At 44.9% G+C, this 14,166-nt stretch overlaps 1 protein-coding gene across 2 annotated transcripts in view; it reads left to right on the top strand.

The window, feature by feature from the left end:
- The window catches only part of LOC147125125 (rho GTPase-activating protein 6-like), a 341,140-nt gene extending 327,386 nt beyond the window's left edge, over positions 1-13,754 (top strand). For both annotated transcript variants that reach the window (XM_085997712.1, XM_085997721.1), the window contains one exon: positions 11,616-13,754. In XM_085997712.1, the coding sequence (XP_085853838.1) occupies positions 11,616-12,262 (647 nt within the window). In that variant the 3' untranslated portion in view covers positions 12,263-13,754. The remainder of the gene's footprint in view (positions 1-11,615) is intronic.
- The last annotated feature ends 412 nt before the right edge of the window (positions 13,755-14,166 follow it).

Here is a 14,166-nt window from a genome sequence, read left to right as displayed (position 1 = left end):
ATGGAAATGAGGCCAAAGCCCAATATTGGGGGCTCTTTGGGCCTCACCATTCCGGTGCAGGGATCGTACCCTGGAACCCCACCTGCCCAAAAATGGGCACAGCCAAATTTCTGCTCCACTCTCTTTCAGTAGAAATAGGTATCACAGACTTTAGAGGCACAACCACATAAAAAGAATTGGAGGGACATCAGGCATAATTCCAGGATTTGGAGCAGGGATGAGAAGTGGACAAAAAAAAATCCCTTTCATTCCCCCTCCCCAATGGTTGTACCTATGACAGGAAGTAGTGTAATTCAATATACCATATTACTTATTACATATTGTCTCATTACTTATTATACCGTGACTGTGTACATTATCACCCTCCTCAACTTTTTTGCAGCCTTTGACATGGTTGACCACAACATCCTTTTCCAAAGCCTTTCCTTCGTTGTCTAGCTCACTGGTATTATACTTGCTTGGTTCCTGGTTCCACTGTCACCTATCCAAATGCAGCCAGAGTATCTCCACCCTGCGCCGTTACCTCTGGAGTCCCCCAAGTATCTATCCTTGGCCTCTTTCTTATCATCATCCTTGGCAGCATCATCTGCTTATGTGGGGTCAGCGCCATATGTATACTGATGGCACCCAGCTCTATCCCACCATCACCTCTCTTGACCCCTTCACTGCCTCTGTATTGCCAGGCTGCTTGTCTGATATCCAGTGGTGGATAAGCCATAATTTAGTCTGAAGACTCAAGCCATTGTCTTCAGTGTCCGCCACATGTTTGTAAGAACCTGAAGGTCACAGCTGCCAGACTGATCCTGCATCAGATGGTGAGGGAACCAACAAGTTACCATCCTGACTTCAGTGTATCATAGTTGTGATATTGGATATGACTTGGATTGTGCCACCATTTCTTCATTGTCGATGGTCAATATCATGGAATTCCCTACCAACATCATTGTGGCAGTGCTATCACCACAAGGACTTCAGCAGTTAAACAAAAAGGCCCACCATCAGCTAATGAGGACAACTAGGGATGAGCACAGAGCGGTCTGCACAGAGCGAGATTAAATGAGTGGACTTGAACAGTGTTTTATTTGGGTATTTGGAAAGAGTGGGAATTCGGAGAAGAGGGGGAAGGAGTTCTTGCTATTTGCCTACACTACTTGCTGTGCTTTGTGTTACAGGTAGATATTTAATTTCAGTACACTTAACTTAAGCTAGATCGAGTAAGTAGTCAAGAAACTGCACTGTAATTTACCTAATTAAAAATTTAATTACATTTAATTAAATAAAACAAGGTCATATAGGGATGGCAGGGCAGGCGGTGTGCTGCAACTGCAGCATGTGGGAGTTTGTGGAGAGCATTGTGATCCCAGACAACCACGTTTGCAGTAAGTGCCTGCATCTTGAGGAACTTCAACTCAAGTGTTCGAGCTGGAGTCTGAGGTGCAGACATTGCAGGGCATCAGGGATGGGGAGAGTTACCTGGACACTTTGATCCAGGAGGCAGTCACACCCCTTAGGTTAGGTAGTGGTACAGGTCTGGTTAGTGGTCAGGGACAGGAGGGTGTGACTGCAACTCAGGCAGGTAAGGGAACCCAAGGTGCAGTGCTGGAGGAGCCTCAGCCTTTGCCCTTGTCCAACAGGTATGAGGTTCTTGCTGCCTGTGTGGCTGAAGGAAAAGCCTGCAGGATGGATGAGCAAGCTGACCATGGCACCATGGTGCAGGAGGCCATTCAAGTGGGGGGAGTGAAAGGGAATGTAGTTGTGGTATAGTCAGGGGGATAGATACTGTTCTCTGCAGCCGCGACCAAGAGTTCCGAAGGTTGTGTTGCCTGCCCAGTGCCAGGGTTAAAGTCATCTCGTGCGTCTGGAGAAGAACTTGGAGTGGGAGGGAGGGGATCCAGTTGTCGTGATCCACATAGGAACCAATGACATAGGTGGAACTAGGAATGAGGTTCTGCTGAGGGAGTTTGAGGATCCCAATTAAAAAGCAGAGCCTCTCTGGATTGTTACCTGAGCCACGCGCAAATTGGCATAGGGACAAACAGATTAGAGGTTTAAATGCGTGGCTCAAAGAGTGGTGTGGGAGGAAGGGGTTTCAGTTCATGGAGCACTGGCACCAGTACTGGGGAAAGAGGGAACTGTTCCGTTGGGATGGGCTCCACTTAAACCGGGCTGGGACCAGTGTCCTGGCGAACTGAATAACTAGGGCAGTAGACAGGGCTTTAAACTAATGAAGTGTGTGGGTGCGGGGGAGGCTTCAGGAAAGAGTAAATTTAAAAGCAGTGAGAGCAATGTCAAGGCTCTGGAGCAGAGTAGAATTTTGGGTAAAAATAAGCAGAGTGGGTCAGGAAGGGACAGAGAGAGTAACAAAGGTAATAAGGCATCAGTGACTCAGGTGACATCAGGGAAAAATAGAAATAAGTCAAAGCTAAAGGCACTATATCTGAATGCACGAAGCATTCACAACAAAATAGATGAATAGTGCAGATAGAAATGAACAGGTTTGATCTAATAGTCATAATAGTCACGGAGACGTGGTTGCAAAGTGGCCAAGGTTGGGAACTAAATATTCCAGAATACTTAACTTTTAGAAGAGATAGGCAAAATGGAAAAGGAGGCGGGGTAGCCCTGATAATAAAGGATGGGATAAAGACATAGAGAGAAAGGATCTTAATTCCGAAAATCAAGAAATAGAATCAGTTTGGGTGGAGCTAAGAAACAGCAAGGGGCAGAAAACACTGGTGGGAGTTGTTCATAGGCCCCCAAACAGTGGTTGTTATGTAGGGCAGAATATAAAACGGAAAATTAGAGGCGCATGTAACAAGGGTAATACAGTAACCATGGGGAGCTTTAATCTACATATAGACTGGGCAAACCAAATTTGCAGTAATAGTGTGGAGGACAAATTCATAGAATGTATACAAGATAGTTTTCTAGATCAGTATGTTGAGGAACCAACTAGGGAACAGGTTATTTTTGATCTAGTATTGTACAATGAGAAAGGGTTAATTAATAACCTTGTAGTAAAGGGGCCTTTAGGGAAGAGTGACCATAATATGATATAATTTTATGATGGGCCAGAACTTCGGGTCCCCACGGGTGAGTACGCGCTGGGCACTCACGCGTAGGCCCAATGACAGTGCCGGTTTTGTGCATGCACTGCACATGCGCGGGGAACTGGAATTTCCGTTCCCTTAAAGGAAGGTGTTCACAGGTCGAACGCGTGCGCCAGAGAGGCAGCGCGTACGCCTGGAACTTCCATTTTTTTTGCAGGTTTCTCCGGGAGGGTAAGTCTCCAGGAGCTACGCTTTTAAAAAGCAGTCACAAGGCCTGCTTTTAACAAGGTAAGTGGTGAATTAAGTAAAATTAAAACATTTTTTCCACAGGTTTATTATTTTTAAATACTTTAAAGAAAGGTAAGTTTATTTTTAGCCCCGTTAGAAACTGTAATTAATTTTTTCAAAACTTTAAATTATTGTTTAAAATAGCTATTTTATGTAATTTATAGTTATTTTAAAAAGTGATGTTTTTTTTAAATTTATTTGAAGTTTTAGATAGATTTAGGGGCTGAATTATATTCATAGATTTGACAGGTCTTCCTGTCAAATCTATGAATACAGATTCCCTGCTACCATTGGCTCTCCATGGCCCACGTGATCCCAGGGGACGCTTCGAATTAACTGCGCCCCTGGGATACGCAAGCACTGCACGCCAGCAGTTGGAGCAGGCCCAGGATCGAAATCCCACGCGGGCCCACAGCACAACGGCCGGCGCGTTAGGTAAGTGCAGGTCGGAGGCTTGCGCCCGCAGGAAGCCTCCGACCCGATTTTCTGGGCCATTGAGTTTGAAAGTGATTTAGTTAAATCTGAAACTAGGGTCTTAAATCGAAACAAAGCAAACTACGTAGGTAGGAGGGGCGAGTTGGCTAAGTTAGATTGGGAAACTACATTAAACGGTATGACGGTAGACAAGCAATGGCTAGCATTTAAAGAATTTATACATAATTTACAACAAATATACTTTCCTTTAAGGCACAAAAACCACACAGGCAAAGTGGTCCAACCGTGGCTGATGAGAAGTTAAAGATAGTATTAGATCAAAGGAAGAGGCTTATAATGTTGCCAAAAAGAGTAATAAGCCTGAGGATTGGGAGGATTTTAGAATTCAGCAGAGGACAAAGAAATTGATAAAGAAAGGGAAAATAGAATATGAGAGTAAACTAGCGAGAGACATAAAAACAGACTGTAAAAGCTTCTGTAGGTATGTAAAAATGAAAAGATTAACAAAAGTAAAAGTGGGTCCCTTACAGGCTGAGAGAGGAGAAATTATAATGGGGAATAAGGAAATAGCAGAGAAATTAAACAAATACTTTGGCTGCGATTTTCTGTGTTGAGGTGGCTTGGGAGCGGAACAGCGGGTTTCTGGGTACCAGTTCTGCCCCCAGCTGCATCCGGCCCACAGATGTAATTTTACGTCAGTTGGCCTTGTTAAGCCCACCCTGCGGGCTTGCCGACCAATTAAGAGCAAGCCGGTATCAGATGATGTCATTTGGTGACGCGTCATTTGCCGGTTTTCTTAAAAGGACCACGCACAATTTTTTTGACAGTTGATTTCTCAGTGTTTGACAGCATTGAGGTGCTGCAGCACTGACAATCACTTTACAAAGGTGAGCTCTTGCACCCAGGCTCTCCAGTAACTCCCTCCTTAGGCTAGAACAGATGGCAGCTGCAGGTGAGGTTACAGAAGCGATCTGTCACTGGTGAGAGAGGTTCTCCCAATGAGGTGGAACTACACATAAAATTAAAAACTTGTTACCTACAGAAAAATCTAAATGCATTAAAAATGAATTTCCCAACATTTTCTTACCTCTGAAACTCACCAGTGCATCATTGGATCCTTCACACCACTTCTGCAGCTGTCATCAGTGCAGAAACATTACAGCAAACTGACAACACGTCACACTTACATGGCGTAGTGTCCGGACGTCGGGAAGCCCGCAGTAGAAGTGTCAAAATTGAAAAAAGCCTGTTAACTGCCTGTTAACAAGCAATTAAGTGGCTATAATCCTCTACCCACCGCCAGGTGTCGGGTCCATGCACAAATCGGGGACCTGACACTTGGAAAGATTGATTGGAGGTGGGTTGACAGCGGGTTTCCGACCCACTGTCAATCTTTGCGATTTTGCCAGCGGTCCCGCCTCCAAACCCGCCCCCTGAGCGCTGGCAAAATTCCGGCCTTTGTGTCTGTCTTTACGGAAGAAGACAAAAAACTTCCCCAAAATAGTGGAGAACCAAAGCTCTAGCGAGAATGAGGAACTGAAAGAAATTAGTATTAGTAAAAAAATAGTACTGGAGAAATTAATGGAACTGAAAGCCGATAAATCCCCAGGGCCCGTTGGCCTACATCCTAGGGTTTTGAAAGAGGTGGCTTCTTCTTCTTAGGCAGTCCCTCGGAACCGAGGATGACCTGCTTCCACATTAAAAATGATTTCTCAGATGACTGATGTGTCCAATGTGGGACCTACAGTCTCTGTCACAGGTGGAGCAGACGGTGGTTGAAGGGGCGGGTGGATGGGGTGCTTGGGTTGACGTGCGCTCCTTGCGCTGCTTGCGCTTGACTTCTGCTTGCCCTCGGTGAAGAGACTCGAGGTGTTCGGCGCCTTCCCGGATGCTTCTCCTCCACTTTGTGCAGTCTTGGACCAGGGATTCCCAGATGTCAGTAGGGATGTTGCACTTTTTCAAGGAGGCTTTGAGGGTGTCCTTGAAGCGTTTCCTCTGCCCACCTGGGGCTCTCTTGCCGTGTCGGAGCTCCAAGTAGAGCGTTTGTTTTGGGAGTCTCGTATCGGGCATGCGGACGATGTGACCCGTCGAGTGTGGTCAAAGCTTCGATGCTGGGGATGTTGGCCTGACGAGAACACTGACGTTGGTGCGCCTATCCTGCTGCAGGATCTTGCGGAGGCACCATTGGTGGTACCTCTCCAGTGCTTTGAGGTGCCTGCCGTACACAGTCCATGGGGGAAAAATTCAGTTGGTTTGCGCCTCCCGTTAGCACCTTAAGAGGGTGCTAATGGGGCGCAAAGCAACTAGTGCCCAGGCGCGGCGATGTTTGCGCCGATCGCGAAATTAACTAGACATTTTGCGGCGGCGCTAAACACTACCAGCACGATCTCCTGCACTGGCAGATCGTGACGTCAGTCGAGTGCGCGACGCCCCGGTAGTGCCCCGGACTGGATATTGAGTGGCTGCGCCTGCCACTAGCAACGACAGGTTGAGGGGAGCGTTTTGCAGTCAGAAAGGGACTGGGGGAGCGCTATTTAAAGGCGACTGCTTCCTGCCTTTTTTTGTTGGTGACATTTTTGCACCACGCATTCTGAGAGAGCGAGAGAGAGACTTCTGGAGAGATTCAATGCTGTGTGAAGGAGTTTTGGGTACTGAGCAGCACTTTGCAGGTTCATTTTGATTTGCCCTTCCTTGTATCGATTTAGAAGAGACTGTGGGGGCTGCACTCTGAGCTCTTTCCATGGATCTCTCCATTGTTCTTTCCAGCAGATTTGATGTACAGGTCTCTCCAGGCCGAGATTCAAGGCTGCAATGAGCAGGATGTGGATGGAGAGCAAAATCAACCCTCCCCTTTAAGATAAAAACAGAAAATGCTGGAGTAACTCAACAGGACAAGCAGCATCTGTGAAGAAAGAGACAGAATTAACGTTTCAGGTCGATGACCTTTCGTCAGAACTTCCCTTTAAGAACTGGCCAGCGCCAGTGTGTCTGTGTTCCATTGCTGACTGACATCACATGAGCTTCGCCAGCGCTCTGAGGTAGCGCCTCGCTCCTCGGCCTTTGCGCTTTAAGACAGGTGTGAAGCGTCTGATTTAGTGCTCCAATCACCTCCGGGGCGAAAAAAGCCAAGTTTGCCGTCGGAGGCGACAATTAGCGTCAGGCGCTAAACTTTGCGCACAGCTGATAATGGCGCCCCAAACGGGGCGATACTGAATTTTTCCCCCCATGTCTCTGAGGCATGAGCTTAGTGCCGGGTTTGAGGTCCTGGTCTTCAAACACTCTCTTCCTCAGGTGACCAAAGGCAGCACTGGCACACTGAAGATGTCTGCCCTTGTTGACAGTAGGCTCCAGAGGTATGGAAAGTGGTCCACGTTGTCCAAGGCCTTGTCATGGATTTTGATAATCGGGGGGCCGTACTGTGTGGCGGGGGCAGGTTGGTAGAGGACCTTTGTCTTACGGATGTTTAGTGTAAAGCCCATGCTCTCGTACGCTTTGGTGAAGGTGTTGATGATGGTTTGGAGTTTGACCTCTGAGTGAGCGCATACGCATGCATCGTCTGCATACTGTAATTTGACGATAGAGGATGGGACGACCTTGGATCTGGACTGGAGGCGTCGGATGTTGAACAGTTTCCCGTTTGTTCTGTAAATTAGCTCCACTCCAGCGGGGATCTTACTGAGGGTGAGATGGAGCATTGCAGCAAGGAAGATTGAGAAGAGCGTTGGTGCGATGACACAGCCTTGCTTGACCCCGGTCCGTACGTGAATTGGGTCTGTGGTAGAACCGTTGGTCAGGATCACGGCTTGCATGTCGTCGTGAAGCAGGCGGAGGATGGTGATAAACTTTTGTGGGCAGCCGAATTTGAGGAGGACACTCCATAATCCCTCACGGTTGACCGTGTCGAAGGTCTTCGTGAGATCAAAGAAGGCCAAGTACAGCGGTTGGTGCTGTTCCCTGCCTTTCTCTTGTAATTGACGCGCGGTGAAGATCATGTCATCGCACCAACGCTCTTCTCAATCTTCCTTGCTGCAATGCTCCATCTCACCCTCAGTAAGATCCCCGCTGGAGTGGAGCTAATTTACAGAACAAACGGGAAACTGTTCAACATCCGACGCCTCCAGTCCAGATCCAAGGTCGTCCCATCCTCTATCGTCAAATTACAGTATGCAGACGATGCATGTGTCTGCGCTCACTCAGAGTTCAAGCTCCAAACCATCGTCAACACCTTCACCAAAGCATACGAGAGCATGGGCTTTACACTAAATATCCGTAAGACAAAGGTCCTCTACCAACCTGCCTCCGCCACACAGTACGGCCCCCCGATTATCAAAATCCATGACAAGGCCTTGGACAACGTGGACCACTTTCCATACCTCGGGAGCCTACTGTCAACAAGGGCAGACGTCGATGACGAAGTCCAACACCACCTTCAGTGTGCCAGTGCAGCCTTTGGTCACCTGAGGAAGAGAGTGTTTGAAGACCAGGACCTCAAACCCGGCACTAAGCTCATGCCTCAGAGACATGGGGGGAAAAATTCAGTATCGCCCCGTTTGGGCAGAATCCGCATTGCGACTCTGGGAGGAGCTCTTTGGCCACTGGGAGAAGGCAATTGAGGAGGATTCTTGCGATGACTTTCCCCGTGGCAGACAGCAGGGAAACTCCTCTGTAATTACTGCAATCGGACTTGTCACCTTTCTTGAAGATGGTCACAATTACAGCATCTCTGAGATCCCCTGGCATGCTCTCCTCCTTCCAGATAAGAAAAATGAGTTCATGAATTTGCGCCAGTAGTGCTTCTCCGCTATGCTTTAGTACCTTGGCAGGGATTTCATCTGCCCCTGAGGTCTTGTTGTTCTTCAGTTTTCGGATGGCCTTTTCAACCTCATGCCGGGCTGGGGTTGTGCTGAGATGGTGGTGGGTAGCACGCTGCGGGATGGAGTTGAGGACACTCGCGTCGAAGACAGAGTCTCGGTTAAGGAGATCTTCGAAGTGCTTCTTCCACTGATTGCCTCTCTGTCCTTGATGAGTACCTCTCCGTTCTTGGCCCGCAGTGGGTAGGACCTTGGGTGCTTGGGCCATAGATGGTCTTGACTGCGCTAAAGAATCCATGCACGTCATTGTTGTCGGCTAGCTGCTGCATCCACTATAGAGATAATGGATGCATTGGTTGTCATTTTTCAAAATTCCATAGATTCTAGAACAGTTCCCGCGGATTGGGAGGTAGCAAATGTAACCCCACTATTTAAAAAAGGAGGGAGAGAAAACGTAGAACTACAGACCAGTTAGCCTGACATCAGTAGTAGGGAAAATGCTCGAATCTATTATTAAGAACGTGGTAACAGGGCACTTAGAAAATAATAATAGGATTGGGCAGAGTCAACAGGGTTTTATGAAAGGGAAGTCGTGTTTGACAAATCTGTTAGAGTTTTTTGAGGTTGTAACTAGCAGAATAGATAAGGGGGAACCAGTGGGTGTGGTGTATTTGGATTTTCAGAAGGCATTCGATAAGGTGCCACACAAGAGGTTATTTAAAAAAATTAGGGCTCATGGGATTGGGAGTAATATACTAGCATGGATTAAGGATTGGTTAACGGACAGAAAACAGAGAGTAGGAATAAACGGGTCATTTTTGGGTTGGCATGGCTGTAACTAGTGGGGTACCGCAAGGATCAGTGCTCGGGCCTCAGCTATTCACAATCTACATCAATGATTTGGATGAGGGGACAAAATGTAATATGTCCAAGTTTGCTGGGTGGGAATGTAAGTTGTGAGGAGGATGCAAAGAGGCTTCAAGGGGATATAGACAGGCTAAGTGAATGGGCAGGAACATGGCAAATGGAATATAATGTGGAGAAATGTGAAGTTATTCACTTTGGTAGGAAATATAGAAAAGCAGAGTATTTTATAAATGATGAGAGATTGGGAAATATTGGTGGTCAGAGGGACCTGGGTGTCCTTGTACATGAATCACTGAAAGTTAACGTGCAGGTACAGCAAGCAATTAGGAAAGCAAATGGCATGTTGGACTTTATTACAAGAGGATTTGAGTATAAGAGTAAAGACGTCTTACTGCAATTATATACTGCAATTATATGTTTCCTCTGGCTGGGGAGCCTAGAACCAGGGGTCACAGTTTCAGAATGAGTGGTCGGCCATTTAGGACTGAAATGAGGAGAAATATCTTCAATCAGAGAGTGGTGAATCTTTGGAATTCTCTACCCCAGAGGGCTATGGAGGTTCAGTTGTTGAGTATATTCAAGACAGAGATTGATACATTTTTGAATATTAAGGGAATCAAGGGATATGGGAATAGTGCAGGAAAGTGAAGATAAGGTAGAAGATCAGCCATGATCTTATTGAATGGTGGAGCAGGCTCAAGGGGCCAAATGGCCTACTCCTGTTCCTATTTCTTATGTTATTAATACGACCTGGTCTGCATTGCACACATCCCATGAATAAATCAAAAAAAGGACTGAGCTGCCATGTTAAGAAAGCCTCCTGTCCAGATTTACCAAATAAACTGGCCCAAAAACACCTTTAGCAACACTCTCTTCAGCACTTCCTCCACCATTAGCAATTCTCATCTTTCGCTGTAGTGCTGCACAATAGCAAAAGACATTCTCAGCACATTGTACAAATCCAGTGCAGAGCATGTATTGAATACATTGTATGATGTGTGAATCACATCTGTGTATTTTGCCACAATCCTTCTCCATTTTTCCTGCTGGATTGTGTGTGACATCTAACACCTAACCGAATATCTAAGTGACTCCCTGTTGGAAGGACCAAGTGTGGCAGCTGGTTGCAGGATCCTACAGACAGCCTGGTAGGATTCTGGTGGCCGTTTGCATGGCGAGAGTCCTGCATGTGAGGCAGTCATGTTCGGTACTGTGGTGGCTTACTGGTGCTGCCTGATTTTCGCCATTTCTGTTCCATCAGGCATTTCTGAGCGGTGGCCATCAGTCCCACAAAGAAGGTGGTGCCTCTCTCTCAATCATTGCAATAGTGTTTCCAGTGCCTGGCCAGTAAACCTGCATTCCCTCACTTTGTAATGCCTAATTCCACAGCAATTCTGCTCACTTGTGTTGGCCTTCTTTCTACTAGTTCAGCTGTTTACATGCCTTTTAATTGCAATTCACAACTAATTATGATTAGTGTTTCTTCCTTCTCATTGGCTCTTTCACTGTGTAAGAATAGTAGCCCAGAAACTGAAAACAGTAAAAACGTATGTAAACCAGCAATCCTTGTATCCTCTCCTAAATTTCCTATTGGATTTATTAGTGACTATTTTATATTTAAGGCCCCTAGTTTTGGTTTTCCCCACAAGTGGAAACATCTTCTTTACGTCTACCCTATCATAATCTTAAAGACCTCTATCAGGTGACCCCCTCAGCCTTCTAACATAAAATAAAAGTACCTGATTGCTGTTAATTAGCTCAGTGGTGCACAATTTCCAGATCATATAGTTCACCTATTAACTACCGCTATCATGTTTTAATACACTATAATTCAGCATATAATTTCTTAAGTTGTCAGCCCTATCTAGTGGTAAACAATCAGTATTACAATTATTAATCTATCATATATATGAAAGAAAATTCAAAGTTACACTTTGTGTATCTGTGGCAAGGATGATACCAGAACTGTGAGGTTATACCTATCAGGAAAGATTGAACAGGCTGGGGCTCTTTTCTCTAGAAAGGGCAAGTCCATTGGAGGCTAATTGCCAAGGAAAGTTTGTTTTTAGATTAAAATTTGTTTGTAAATCCTTGGCTTCTCCCCTTCGAGTCAGCAAAAATGAGCAGGAAATTATTAGCTTTCTCTTTTCTTAAATTATTTTAGATCCACATGAAGAGACTGGTGAGAAATGGTCCTTCAGTCATCGGAGGGCATCACGTTCACATGAGGACCTTACAACAGCAGTTCTTTCAGAACCAACAAGAGGATTCGTGAAAGAAGTACAGTGCAGGACACAGAACACAACTTTAATTCCGACGATCAATTCTCCACATGTATCCATAGCTACCGATTCCCAGCTAGAGCACCACAGCCATCACATGCTCCCAAGTCTTAACTGCACACAAGTCTTTGCAGGCAGCACTGAAGAACTGACAAAGAATACAAAAACAGCAGCTAAACTGAGAAGAGTACGTTCAGATCTTTATCCAAAATATAGAAGTCCCATCTTGCATTCATGTACTGCTAAAATGGGCAGAGACTTTAAAACCTTCAGTGAAGTGGCCAGCTCATCTTGCAATGAGTATTTGAGCAAAAAACTAACTATTGAATCTAGCTTCATTCCTCAGGCACCTGAGAGGAGTGAGGCACTACAAAATGATGCAAGTATGGAGGGAATGAAAGCTAATGTGTGGGTGAAAAGGAACATCAGGGATGGCTCTCCAACCAAAGAACAGAGACAACAGGAACCTCCGCACTACAACTTCAGAAGTGATCAGAAAAAAAATTCTCTTCGTGAAACTGCTGTATGACTTTAGAAATCTCCCATTCACTGAACACTTCCAAAAGGAAGTTACGTCAACATTTTTGAGTTCATTATTTCATGTTAGTTGTTATACATATTAAACATTCTGTAAACTGTAGTACTGGACTGCGTTAACGAATCTCCAATTTGGCTATTATTTGCCCTTTTATGAAATACTACAGAACCCCTCCTGATAGATATTTAAATGTTACTTCCTGTTTTCACTGGCAGTTGTGTCTCTGTGCAGAAGCTTAGCTTTAGCAAAACTTGAATTCCTATACTTTTATGAATTTATACTTTATTTAAAATAAGTATAAATCTTTTTCAGTTTATCTTGTGTTAAGGCCTTGAACTGTTAACACTTAAAGCAATGTCCAGGCCCTTTGGGATTGTAGGAATGAGAGCATTTAGACTAAGGAAAGACAATTTGACCCTTGAACCTTGCTCTTTTCACACACTCTACAATCTTTTCTACCATGGACGCCACCCAAATTATTTAATCCAATCCCTTGAGGAAAAGTTATGCCAAAAATTCTCAACTCCCTGAAGTAAACAAAACTTCAGAATATCTGCCTGCCTTTGAACTATTGTATTGAATTCAAGAACAATTTTTTTGAATGTTTATAAAAAATATTAAACTCGCTAGCTTAGTGGTTGGTAACCATTTTGTTTGTGTTTATAGACTGGTGTATGATAAGGGAACATTGCATTGCTGAATTGTGCCTTGGTTCTGAACTTCCCTTTCCTCCCGAGTATTGGACTGATACAAGCTGTGAGGTGGTGGACTAAGATACTGCCTTTTCAGCTGTGTGCTATGGGTTTGAATCCAACACAGGATGATGAGATGAGAGTCTCCCCTCTTTGCTTGATTTATAAGTCCTACATTAAATGATCTTAGGCAAATGTCAACCTAGTTCCTATTGGATGCAGGTCCAGAGACTGCCCATAATATGACACTAAGTTTTTCTCAGTAAAACCACAGGGATGGCTGGTATGTGAAATGGAAATATCAGCCTGGAATAATTGATCCTGATCCTGGTGCTTGAAATGTCCTAGCATTAATGTCTCTCACCTTGGTGAACACAAAATATTAGCTAAGCATATGATAAATGCAAGCCTTTATTTTACAAATAGTTGAAATTAAAGCTATCCCAGAGGATATCATCCTGGACATTTCTCTAATTATACAGGATCTCCAATTGCATTGTATAGAGATCAATGATCCCTTTTGGATCAAATTAAGTTTTTATTAAGTGTAATTTGCTTTGAAATCATGTTTACCTGTTACTTGTTATTGTAACCCCTCTAGTCCAGTGCTTTCTAGTGCACCAGAAACATTGTAGCTTGTTTATTATGTGGGCTGTGATTTTCAGATATTCCATTAACTTCAATCCTGGCATGATACCAATGACAAAGGCTTGTACTCCAGTATAATATGTGTGGCATAGTTGTAAATTAATCAGCACTACTGCTTAAAATAAATGAATTATCTCAGCTGAGTCAGTGATTGGGACCCTGGATTAGGAAGAGAACAAAATCAACTGGAGTTCCCAATCCTGATTGTTATCAGTTACCCCTATTAGAAAGTACATGGTGGTTTGACATTGGATGAGGGCACGGATTAAGCTTGACGTCATCCGCGTCGCCACTTAAATGTAGTAGTAACTGAGGGGGAAACCCGACCTGTGGGATTCCCAACAGCTGATTTGAGGCAGGAGCTGCTGGCTCCCCAAGATATGTGGCTCTTTTAGAAAGAAAGACTTGCATTTATATAGCGCCTTTCATGATCACCGGACGTCTCAAAGTGCTTTACAGCCAATTAAGTACTTTTGAAGTGGAGTCACTGTTGTAATTGTGGGAATTTTAGCACTCCTTATGGGCCAGGAGGAGCAGGAGTGTTCACCCAGGCCC

Source organism: Somniosus microcephalus, chromosome 1 (assembly GCF_052327205.1).
Source record: "Somniosus microcephalus isolate GS21.2 chromosome 1, FLI_Smic_1.0, whole genome shotgun sequence".
In the NCBI taxonomy this organism is placed as follows: Eukaryota; Metazoa; Chordata; class Chondrichthyes; order Squaliformes; family Somniosidae; genus Somniosus; species Somniosus microcephalus.
This window is presented reverse-complemented; position numbering and strand designations above follow the sequence as displayed.